Source organism: Leptonotus elevatus, chromosome 6, assembly GCF_054856555.1.
Source record: "Leptonotus elevatus isolate MCC_2025b chromosome 6, RoL_Lele_1.0, whole genome shotgun sequence".
Classification (NCBI taxonomy): domain Eukaryota; kingdom Metazoa; phylum Chordata; class Actinopteri; order Syngnathiformes; family Syngnathidae; genus Leptonotus; species Leptonotus elevatus.
The window spans coordinates 21,746,578-21,758,426 of NC_141244.1; the positions used below are offsets into that span (position 1 = coordinate 21,746,578).

Sequence of the window (11,849 nt, forward strand, 5' to 3'; positions counted from 1 at the left end):
TGTAAATGCAAGTAATTAACTGATTACAAAAAGAGGAGGATGAGGGCGTGCAGGGGATCAAAAAATGTTGAAGACCTTCTCAGAACATTTTGCTCCCAAAAACTTATAAATACCTTCTATTTCAAATGTTTAAGTGTCCCAAAGACGTATTTATACGTTTTGGTTGTGTTTTTTATGCTAGAGCATACAGAAGGCTTTGATGCAGCCTCTCAACTGCAAAGAACAGTTGAAGAAATGGTAGTTATTAAACAAACGGCCAGCAGGTGGCAGCAGAGCAAAATAGATTAAACATGGCTAGGTTGAAAAAAAAAATCTCTTTTACTCACACTTCTAAATAGATTTGTGAATAATGATGAAACTTAGCTGTATTTTAATGCTAATTGCTGCAAAACGGAAATAGATAGAAATACACTTTTTTTTCTGATGAAAGAAGAGACTAATCTTTCTTTTGGTAGGTTCCATGTTTTTATAGCAATAGACCGCAATATTCTGTGGGCCTTGCAAAATCTGTCAAAATCCAGTAAAACAGCTGGGAGCGAAGGGAGTTGCTTCAGTGAAAATTGCTGGGAGTGAATAAGTTAAATGTCTAAAGAATTAACATATAACAGGTGCTCTTTAAATTTGGCAGGTACATTTTTTTAATAGAGGCTTTATTTTCGTGATTAACCAAAATTCTAAAATGTGATTAATCTGATTAAAAAATTTAATCGTTTGACAGCTCTATAAATTATGCTATTAGACCAATTATATGTATTATTTCCCAATTTAAAACTATGTCTCTTCGGAACATATGCGACATGCTTTCTTCAAACTATCCCCAGGATCAAGAATTACAGTGCACTTTGCACACCCTATTTCTTGTCCTGTTGAAATCGGCCAATTTCTCAAGCACAGCTCCAGTCAAGTGTGGCTCCTACTAAAGAAGAGCTCAACACAAAACAAGAATTCAAATCATGGAAGCAGCATTTCATACAGTAACAGTGTGTTTATGGCGCGCAAATGGACACATGACCACACCCCTCCGTGTCCACAACTTCACAGAGCATTCAAGCACCGACCGGTATGTGCCGCTTATCAGAAGCTAACGCTAATCTGTGCATCTAACAAAACTCAATGCAGCTCTGCTTATCTTTTTTAGGTTTGAGCCAATAGCTTGGTCGTTGCACCTGTGAGGAATTTGGCCGTTTCTACATGATGTTGTTTCAGACTGGCTGGCTGTTGTTCAAAAGTGGCTCTGGATATTCACCCAGACTGACTGATCAAGTCATGACTCCAAAGTCACTCCAAAAACACAACAATGTGCATGGAAGTCCTTCAAAAGTCGAGTGTGTGTACAAGTGGACCATACACACGATGCACGAAAGAAAAACCTGCACCGTTGCATCCGAGATTCACCACAAAGATCTCGTCATCCTTCTCAGCCGTTGAGTTACACCAATAAGCGTTTCTCAACGTGAACCCCAAACTTCCTGTGTGGCGTCAAGCTCGGCAGTTTGATCGGGACCAGCGCACGCTCACACACACCTTCTGGTAAGTTGCATGCTGTTTTTGACTACCATGCAAAAAATATCAAACGGCTGAATGATAAAAAATGTCAAATGTTTGCAATTGGGAAAAACTCGATAAACATTCTTGAAAGAATCATGCATGTTTCTCCATAGCAGGTTTTTATTGCCTATAAATATGATTAGCTATAAGGTTTCAACAACCTCTTACAATGATAGAATACCCAAATTTCAATATTGCACTTGTCCGGATTTGCAAAGCATTTCGCTTTTATTGTTAATGAAGGGAAATCCTGTTAGGTTTGAGTCGGGGAATGACATTTCGGGCCATAAAAGCACTCAAACGTGTGCATTGTTCATCCATTCTTACAGTGGGAGAATTTATTTATTTATTTATGCTTTAGTAAAAAAACATTTGAACAATAACCCATACATGGTGATATATTCCGTTTTATTTCTTAATTGTATCTTCTTTTTTTTATTCCAAATGTATTGCACATTATGTTGACTCTTAAAAAAGAAAAAGAAATAATATACAGACATTACCAAAGGATGCAAGATGTTATCTATAATGAATAGCAATGCATTTGAATGCTTTATTTTGAATTGTTTTCTGTTAATAAATAAAGTTTTAAAAACCTTCATTGCCCTCTGGGCACTTGAATAGGAAAAATGGCCCCATCTTGTGTCTCACAATACAATGAGAGTGAAGTAGAGCATCTTAAGGCGAATGCTCATCTGCTGACTGCACAAATAACACCAGACTTCATTTTTTAGGCTTATTATTCAGCCAGTAAAGTGGAAATAACAAGCAGAGCACAACAACAATGTGGCAGGATTCAGATTCAGGTCATTTTTTTTCCTCATGCCCCCCCCAAAAAAAACAAAAAGTAGTGGTATTTAATACCACCTTGTTTTCTGTAATGATAAAATATGTCTGACTCTGCACGTGTATCAGAACCTGTGGCCCAAATGTCAAACCCAGTGGTAACCAGTCAACCGGGCGCCGGCGGCTATGGCACCAACGTCCAAACGGGACAGTGGAGCACGGGCCTCTGCTCCTGCTGCAGCGATTTATTGATTTGTGAGTTATAAAGATGATACATCCATATTTGTTTTTCATTATTCAATGATCATAATTCATCTTTCTTCCACCAGGTGCATTCGGCTGCCTCTGCCCATCCGTCCTGGCCTGCTACACGGCGGACAAATATGGGGAAAACTGTTGCCTGGGCTGCGTGCCGGGCGGCTTGACAGCCATGAGGACCCACATGAGGCTCACGTACGGCATCCAGGTATGTGCAAATCAACGCTTGGCAGAGAAGAAGTGCTTTGATTTCACTAACAGATTGCACAAGAGCGGAAATGTCGCTCGTCGGGTTGCAATTGAGAAAGTCCACCGTGACACTTAAGTAACATGTGCAAGTTATCAGTAAGTTTTAGAGTAGAAGTGAAGTGAACATTTTTATTTGCAATATGTTCTTTGTGATCCCACCAGTCTAAACATTGCATTCTGATTTAATTATTTTGTTTGTGGAATAAGAATTAAGATGAAATTATGAGGATTTGGTCACTTAAAAAAAAAAAAAAAAAGTATCCAAACGATTAATCGATTACCAAAGCTAATTGTAGATTAATTTGATAATCGGTTAGTTATTGATTACCGGTAATCGTTGCGCCTCAAGTGACATGGCTTGGATATTTATTTGCTAGTTTCTTTGTACTTAAACAAAATAACAGTATTGGATGATTTGGTGCCATCTAGTGGCATCCTGAAGCCAAGGAAACTTTTGGGAACTTCATGTAGACATAAGTAGTCATTTGCCGCCATCTTGTGGCATATATAGGTAATCAATTACAAACCGACAATGAAGACAGATTTTTGCTATCCACAGCAGGTCTCGGTCCCTTTACACAGTTTTTCTGTGTTTCACAGTGCGTGCGTGTGTGTGTGTTTTTCGCAGGGAACAATTTGCAACGACGCCCTCATGTCCTTTTTCTGCGGCATCTGTGAGGTGTGCAGAATGGCCAGAGAGATTCGCATCCGGAATGGAGAAACTACACCGTAATAGCTACAAAACCAAAGGAGTAGTCATCACCCAAATCATTATACAAATATATGGTCCACAGGATTTCGGTTTCCCCAGTTTTTTTGCTTTGTTTTTGTTTTTGCAAACAAACATGCAAAGGAATTCTGCAGTCTCTTATTGAATAAAGATTTGTGTAAATGGAATTAATTTGCCCTGAAATTTAAGGAGACCATATTAAAGGTAATTTTGTGTATGTACTTGAAATCCAATGAAGTACCAGATATGAGAAAAAAACAGTGTGTGGTGTGTTTTGACTTCCATCCCTTGTGTATACAATTCTAATACATACACTCTGTTTTTTTCATATTGTTTGTGCTTTTTTGGGGGGAGGGGGGATATACTTGTGGGACTGTGTACAAAATATTTTTTAAATGTGATGTCATAAAAAAAGAACTAAATTCCTCAAATTAAATTATACACATATTCACACAATACACATTTTATACATTTGTAATTGAAATGTGTATTAAAAGATACACATTGTACTAAGTTAAATGATTTTACAGTAATGTAATGAACAAAGTAAACCTTTAAGTTTACGTTCTATTGTTTTTGTTTTATTAAACATTCATAATAGAATAATTATTGAATACAGTACACGCAATCTCACTCAACTTCCGGTTTTGAAAACGTTTATCCCTCTGATTGGCTACTTCCTCCGTGGCCTGGCAACCGGTGGAGGAGGCTTTAGCAACCAATCTCCTCGTCAGTAGTGAGCTAGCCACAACTGCTAGCTGTTTGTCATTTTCGAACGGGGTGTTGTTCAACGTTTTTTTTCCAGGTTCCAACATGTCGTCGAGGACTCTCCCGCTGCTCTTCATCAATCTGGGCGGAGAAATGCTTTATATTCTGGACCAGCGGCTACGAGCACAAAATATCCCCCCTGACAAGGCTAAGAAAGGTGGTTAGCTTTTGGCTACACGACAACAAACAACCGCTAAGACCAAAACACAACACACTGATTAGTATCTTTTATCTTTTCACTAGTAACCTGTTTTTTTTTTTCTGGAAGTGGTCATTTGAGGTGTGGCAATTAAATGAGGCACAGCGCTGATTTGAGTGGAGGCCACTATTTGAGGAAATACAGTATTTTATTCCTAGCTATAATTAGGGTTGCAAAATGTCCGGAATTTTCCTACAAAAGAGGTTAAATATCTACATTACTCACGCGCCATCGCTTCAGACATCAGTATGGCATTAAGTACATTACCTAAACCTGCCTACTCCTTCCCTTCATCCCTCACTAGTCATGAATGACATCATCACCACCATGTTTAACAAGAAGTTCCTGGAGGAGCTTTTCAAGCCACAGGAGCTTTATTCCAAGAAGGCGCTGCGCACCGTGTTCGACAGGCTGGCCCACGCCTCCATCATGAGGCTCAATCAAGCCAGCATGGACAAGGTTAGCGTGATCATAGTGTGTTGCACTGTGCTACGTTACTTGATTGTTTTAGTGCATTGTCCTGCACCTAACTGAAAGAAAATGCTGAATTGGATTTTTCCATTTGAATTCTGTAAATTTGATTTTTATTAAATTCAAACTATTACCTATACTGCGTACTATGCATCAAGTGTGAATTAAAAGTTGAGTTTGCGGTCCAGCTGTACGACTTGATGACCATGGCCTTCAAGTACCAGGTTCTCCTCTGTCCTCGGCCCCGCGACCTCCTCCTCGTCACCTTCAACCACATGGACGCCATCAAGGAGTTTGTCAAGGACACGCCATGCATTTTGGCTCAGGTGGACGAGACGTATCAGCAGCTCATAGAGGTGCACCAACACTTTGTACGGTGGGAATTTGGATAGTTTTCAATGGAAGGTAATGTTGTTTCTTCTTTTCAGATGTACACCCTATTACCAAGCGGCGAATTGCAGCTGATTAGACAAACTCTTCTTATCTTCTTTCAGGACATGCACATTAGGGTAAATTCATTCTATTTAAGAAAAACAACGCAGAGGTTGATTTTACATCCAGTAATTCTCATTGTTTTCCTGTCTTGTATACCAGGTGTCCATTTTCCTTAAGGACAAAGTGCAAAACTCCAATGGTCGATTTGTGCTGCCCATCAGTGGTCCTGTGCCCCACGGGACACAAATTCCCATCTTGATAAGGTGACTACAACACAAGCTTAATCCAGCCATTGATTGAAAGTGGCTCTGCATCTTGGCCCATCCTAGCTACCACGTCCCAGGTTGAGAAATTACATGTACTGTATAATGTGAATTAGTCCAATTGTGATGGTTGAATTCAAAGCGTCTTTACTCACAGATACATTTTAAGAGCTAAAAAAAGAAAAGAAAAGAAGATTGAATTAATGATTAATTTCTAACTTGTTGATTGGGCAGAAAAACTATTTGCACTCTGTATAATATAATATAATATAATATAATATAATGCTTTTAGAGTGGTGAAGATGAAGAAACTTCACTGTTACTTTTCCAAATTATTCGTTGTGATTCTACCCTCATGCTGTAACGTCAAGCTTTAGCAGGCCCACGTGCAGCTAATTGCATTACTCTTCTTTCTTGGTCTTTGCATTCTAACTTTAGACATGTTGTGTGTTTTGATTGTGTTGCTCAAGGGTTGTGCATGTGTAAGCATCAATCAAAATCAAGTTCAAAAACTAGTTTCAGTAGACAGGCCAGTGAGAAAATACAAATAATCATAAAAAAATGAAATAAATAAATGGTATTTCTGATCTGCTATCACTCTATACTAGTAGAATACACTATACTGTACATACTGTGTACTTGTATCTCCCAAAAATATATTATAAAAAAATATATATATATATATTTTTTTCAGGTTAAATAAAACAAAAACATGCTTTTTATGTTGTTGTTGTTGAGCGGTATGTAAGCAGATGTAAACGAAAAATAAATAATATAAAATGCATTGATTAATTTCCCTTGAATATTCCAATTAACAAGAACAAGCCAATCAAAAATTATAATAAAAAATATGTTATCACGTAAATTTAAAATAATTTCAAACATACATATTATTAAAAAAAAAACATTTGTTTTTACATGTTACTATAGCTTAATGTTTATTTTCTATGTTGTAAAGACTGAAGAACACACAAATTATATATATATATATATATATATATATATATAATGTATGATAAAAATTTAAATTGTTTTCATGTTATAAACACAAATACTCAACAATGTTCCCCTACTTTAAAAAAAAAAAAGTTTATTTCCTATGGATGCCACAAGATGGCGGCAAATTCCTGCTCTTGGCTAGATGAAGCTCCCCCAACTCACTTGAAATAGTTCCTTGGGACCAAATAACACACAAAAAACACAAGTACATATTTCAATATGTTTTTCTTTATTTAAAATGCAAGCAAATCAAGAAGTTAAATATTTCACAATAAAAATAAGTCTACCAATACTTTTTTTGGTCTTTTTGACATAAATTTGGCTATTCTAGGATGTATAGCTGCACTGGCGAGGAGACGAGCAGGGTGCAGTTCAATAATGGCGGAAACTACACCGCTGCACTCTGCGAAGGATCCTTTGAGCTTTTCGGCGACAGGGTCACCAAACTAGGAACTAACATGTAAGACTTTCTCAACACAACACACAAAAAAATATACTGAGGTGCCTTGATAACAAGTTTAAAGGACCTATGTTGTCATAACGAGCCATTTTTCACTAACAGGCTTGCCATATGAATTTGTATTGTATTGACAAAGCTTGGAACATTCCTCTGATGTGGCCTCTCAGGTACAGCGTGTGCCGTCCGGTGGAAACTCACATGTCGGGAACGTCCAAACATTCAGCTCAGCACACTAAGGTTAAAAAATAAATGTTTTATTTGGTACACACACGTATAGTATCTTGACGCTGGGGTGAATTTATTGTGTTGTCAACAGGTCAACCTGGCTCCCAACCCTCTGGCAAAAGAGGAGCTCAACTTCTTAGCCAAACTGATGGGAGGCTTGGAAGTCCAAAATAATGCAGAGTCTGGCTTCCGGGTGAACCTGTTCGCAACCGACGAGGAGGAAGAGTGGGTACCTTCTCTCTAGATCCTATTTATCGTATCCAAAAGTAACATTTAGGATTTTTTTGTTGTTGCCACAGAGAGGCATTAATGTCCAGACCGGATGAGCTGTCGTATGGATTTATAAACATCCAAGCTACAAAGGTACCACTTTTCTTGTTATGACACCCACGTCACTCACCAAACTAGTGCCCAGCCTTTTCAATCCAAACACACTCAAAGACACAGATACTACAGTAGAATGTGAGGATGGTGACTATTGTGTTTAATAATGCGTGCCCATGTCGTGGTATTAAGCGTTTCTTTCGGGCAACTCTGCCCCACAGGACAAATCTGCCAACGCCGAGCTGGCCAAGATCATGGGCGAGTTCAGCGAGTCTCGTGAGTCGCCCGATCAATCCACGAGTGCCAGTAGCAAAGGAGATGACCTCCTGGCCATGATGGACGGTCTGTGACGCCATCGGATCCCCCCCCCCCCATGGGATGGACCGCAATACGTTGTCTGCACCAGCAAAAGTGATGCTGCAACATTTTGCGCAGAAAATCTTCAGGTGCTTTTACTCCCTCGGTGTGTGTTTTTGGGGGAAATGACCCACAGCAATTTTGCTTCCACAGTACACAGGGTTTCCCAAACCTACTAAAATACATTATGCAGGGCATTTCAGAGTTAGGCACCAACATTTTTTTAAAAGGACCTTTAATACTTTTCATAAAAATAAATAGTAATTTTATTCATCCAGCTCAATAGATAATTTGTCATATATTTTGCAACCCTGTTACAGATACTCAGGCAGTTAAAAACACGTTTAAAAAAATCTGACTCAGATTTATTGTCATTCAGCAAACATCCCAGATGTTGTCACCGAACGAAATGTCAAAAATGCCCAGCTCGAAATAAAAACACAGAATAAAAAAACTATACAGTAAATGAAAAAAAAATTTTTTTTTAATGTACAAAATAAAACCTTAACTTTTTCACTTTCGGGAGAGTTTTAAATAATTATATATTGCACTTGTCCCTTTCATTTTCTATTTAGCAGTCTTATGGCGGTTCGATAAAAACTCTTCAAGAATCTGGCAGTTTTGCACCTCAAACTCCGATAACGTTTTCCTGATGGCAGATGGGAAAACTGTTTATTAAAGGGATGTAAAATGTCTTCGCTGATACCACAGGCCCTGGAAAGGCTTTTGCTGAATAAACCCTTAAACATAAAAATAAACTATAATAATATTTAAATAATCTAATTTTATTACTACTGTAAATACAGTAAGAAAATTGTAAATCAATCAATCTAATAATGTTAAGCGTTTTCGCTAGCACATGCTAGCTGTGGCAGCTGTTAGTAATTTTTTTTTAAATATTTATATTAATTTTCTCATAGTATAGTTACTGAATTGTGTTGATTAAGTGTCACGTTTCATTATGACAAAAGACTGCCAAAATATGAAAAGAGAACATATGCTTGATGTTATTTCTGCTGAGTCATGTTAGAGCACTTTTGACCAAAAAAAGAAAAAAGATTTGTGTGTCGTTGAGACCACTTCGATGTGTCTGTGACAAAACAAAATATTTTTAAAATTACAAAGACATTCTAACAAGCAAAGTCATGCAGAAATAAAGTTACATCATCTGTTACATTTGGTATGCAAAGTTGGTCATCAAAGAGGAAGGGAGAGGAACATTTTGTGACCAAGCACTTTGTGACTAAGCTGCTGAATTAAGCTAAAAAAAAACAAAAAAACAGAGACCGAATTATTTGGATACAGAGTAAGACAATTAAAGTGTATTTTTACACAATACGTCGCCTTTAATAATAAAGAACACAACGTGCAATCCGTTTGGGAAACCCTAAAAAAACACTTTCGCACGGTCTTCGCTGTGAATGGCTCTCGTTGGAGTGCAGACCCAAGACCGCATGGTCCTACTTTGGATCAGTACCTTCATAGACCAAGACGACCACCTCCTTCATAAACCGTATCTCACAAAAGTGAGTACTTTTTTGTATATTTTATTCTGTCTTTTCATGAGACAACACTGAAGTAAAGACGTCATCATACACACCTTGTATAACGCAACATTTCACCGTGAATGTCCGTACCACTGGCAACAAAAGTGCAAATGTCATATAATGGCAAGGTGTCACTATTTACCACCATTATTTTTCAGCACTTGCTTAAACACGCATGGAAAACCAGTCAACATCTTTGCCATAAGGTGCCATATTGAACTTCCAGTGACCACTATTAAAGACTTTGAATGCGATAACACCAAATTTTACACACCAGCTGGTTAATTGGGCCCAATTTGGACATTTTTACTCAGGGGTATACTCACTTTTGTTGCAAGCCTTTTAGACGTTGGCTGTTTGTTGAGTCATTTTGAAGGAACTATAAATTTACAATTTGACAAGCTTTACACTGACTACTTTATATTACAGAAAAGTGTCATTTCTTCAATATTGTTCCATGAAAATATATATATTTTTAAATCAAATATTTGTACTTGCTTTTGTGAGAAACTGTACATGAGTGTAGTTCTAAGCTCTATGCATTGGTCACTTCCAAAACAAGAAAATGTCATTTACGTCATGCATACAATACATAATTTCAGGGGGGGGTTTTCTTCACGTCCCCTGTAAATTTGACATAAAGACACAATTGCCGCTCGGGAAATTGCTTACCTCGTCTGCATTTGAAAGGATGTGGTGCAGGGAACCTGCAAAAACCCAAGTGCTCTTTTCTAGCCTGATTGTAACCTGATTTAAATGCTGCGATTAACAAGTCAGCATTACGATACTCGCTCTGGAGTGGAGAATATCATTTTACATGATGATGTGAAGGATTGTGGAGAAATTGTTGGTGGCTAATTGCAATTTCAAAACGTGTAAGTATGTGAATTTAATAGTTTTATTTATTTGATTTATGTACTGCTTTCTGTGAATAGATGTGCATATTTCTGCAATTAAACTGTTGTAAAAATAATAAAGTTAAGTTTTACAGATGTGGTTTGAGTTTTTAATTTTTTTATTTTTATTTTTTCCAGGTTTGTGAGTTTGGGGTTAGGACTGGGTTTAGGGTTCAGGGATTCTGATTGAGTTTGACAGTTAGAGGTTTAGGGTTGAGTGTACTGGTTTGGTTTTATGTATGGATTAGGGGGACACGTTTGAGGGTAAGCACTATTTCTGGTTAGGATTATGTATCATTTGTATTAGGTTTGGGTTGGGATTAGAGTTGCACTTTGTCAGGGTTAGTTCCAGTTCAGGGTTATGGCTAGGCTGTCTAATTATAACTAGTTCTGGATAAGGGTTAGGATAGGGTTAGTTCTGTTTTGGGGTTGTCTGTGTTGGCGGGTTAGGGTATGCTAACAGATATTAATAAATGACTGCCAATAGAGGGCGCTATTGCAATTGTTTATAGTGTGATGATGGCAAACATTTCATCCTATATTTCCTGTTCTCTTAGTCTCAGCAGTGTCCTTAGAAAGGCTTAAATGCGATTTTCTAATTCACCTAGTGTATTTTACCATTTATTCACAACATTTAATAGACCAGACCTCCATTTCATCCACAATTGACAACACTGTCAAGGGGACAGATAATTAGAATGCGGTTATCAGCATGCAAAGGGAGCTACTAAGCCATGCAGGCATTACCGTGAAAGGAAAACAAGCCTGTACCATTCCCAGATTGGATCTTGGACATATACGCCCAGCTCATCCTTGTGACCTTGGCAAAGAAGAAGAAAAACCACAACCTACCCTGAAAGACAAACAAAAAAGAAAAGAAAAAGTGCTTGACTGTAACACTACTGGTGTCAAACTCAAAGCCTGTTGTCTTGATCTGGCCTGCAGAAGCCTGGAAATAATGTGTATCTTAGTTTATGCTATCATAGTTCATTCAATTTGCCCCATGAATGTGAATCATTTGTGTTTAAAAAAGAAAAAGAAAAAAAAGTGTGGGGCAGGCATGACTCTAAACATTTTTAATGTGGCTTGGGGCCAATGCACTGCTGGGTCACAGTAACTTAAATAAGCCCTCTTCCATCTGGGTTGCCCTTTCGTTGTGGTTTGTGGTTGGAATCAATACTTTGATTAGCTTTGCCTGTTCAAAACTGAATCATTGAGTAACTAAAAGTGACTTTTTTAAATTTATTACAGAATTGATTTGTGAAGTGTTTCACCCTGTCTAAATATAAATATACTTTATGTCATTAAATGTTATATTTATTGAATACATTTTC

At 37.6% G+C, this 11,849-nt stretch overlaps 2 protein-coding genes across 3 annotated transcripts; both read left to right on the forward strand.

Annotated features, from left to right (window-relative positions):
- Positions 1-545: 545 nt before the first annotated feature.
- LOC147172730 (cornifelin homolog) lies at positions 546-3,823 on the forward strand. Of its 2 annotated transcripts, XM_086078726.1 has the most exons (5): positions 1,485-1,530; positions 2,283-2,354; positions 2,464-2,589; positions 2,664-2,800; positions 3,470-3,823. In XM_086078726.1, the coding sequence occupies exons 2-5, from the start codon at positions 2,333-2,335 to the stop codon at positions 3,572-3,574; spliced, it is 390 nt and encodes a 129-aa protein (XP_085934852.1). In that variant the 5' UTR covers positions 1,485-1,530; positions 2,283-2,332; the 3' UTR covers positions 3,575-3,823. The 2 variants fall into 2 exon arrangements, with proteins under 2 accessions (XP_085934853.1, XP_085934852.1); XM_086078727.1 differs by lacking the exon at positions 2,283-2,354 and having other exon boundaries at positions 546-1,530.
- Positions 3,824-4,268: 445 nt separating this feature from the next.
- Positions 4,269-10,611, forward strand: oscp1b (organic solute carrier partner 1b). Its single transcript, XM_086079555.1, has 10 exons — positions 4,269-4,496; positions 4,843-4,997; positions 5,198-5,365; positions 5,438-5,518; positions 5,604-5,707; positions 7,038-7,166; positions 7,334-7,403; positions 7,483-7,616; positions 7,691-7,754; positions 7,937-10,611. The coding sequence occupies exons 1-10, from the start codon at positions 4,385-4,387 to the stop codon at positions 8,063-8,065; spliced, it is 1,146 nt and encodes a 381-aa protein (XP_085935681.1). The 5' UTR covers positions 4,269-4,384; the 3' UTR covers positions 8,066-10,611.
- Positions 10,612-11,849: the final 1,238 nt, after the last annotated feature.

Coding starts and splice junctions, on each gene's coding strand:
- LOC147172730 (XM_086078726.1), top strand. CDS start 2,333: ATGTGGCAGGATTCAGATTCAG. Junction 2,590..2,663: donor CTGCAGCGATTTATTGATTT/GTGAGTTATAAA, acceptor TTCTTCCACCAG/GTGCATTCGGCTGCCTCTGC. Junction 2,801..3,469: donor GGCTCACGTACGGCATCCAG/GTATGTGCAAAT, acceptor TGTTTTTCGCAG/GGAACAATTTGCAACGACGC.
- oscp1b (XM_086079555.1), top strand. CDS start 4,385: ATGTCGTCGAGGACTCTCCCGCTGCTCTTCATCAATCTGGGCGGAGAA. Junction 4,998..5,197: donor ATCAAGCCAGCATGGACAAG/GTTAGCGTGATC, acceptor TTTGCGGTCCAG/CTGTACGACTTGATGACCAT. Junction 7,167..7,333: donor ACCAAACTAGGAACTAACAT/GTAAGACTTTCT, acceptor GTGGCCTCTCAG/GTACAGCGTGTGCCGTCCGG.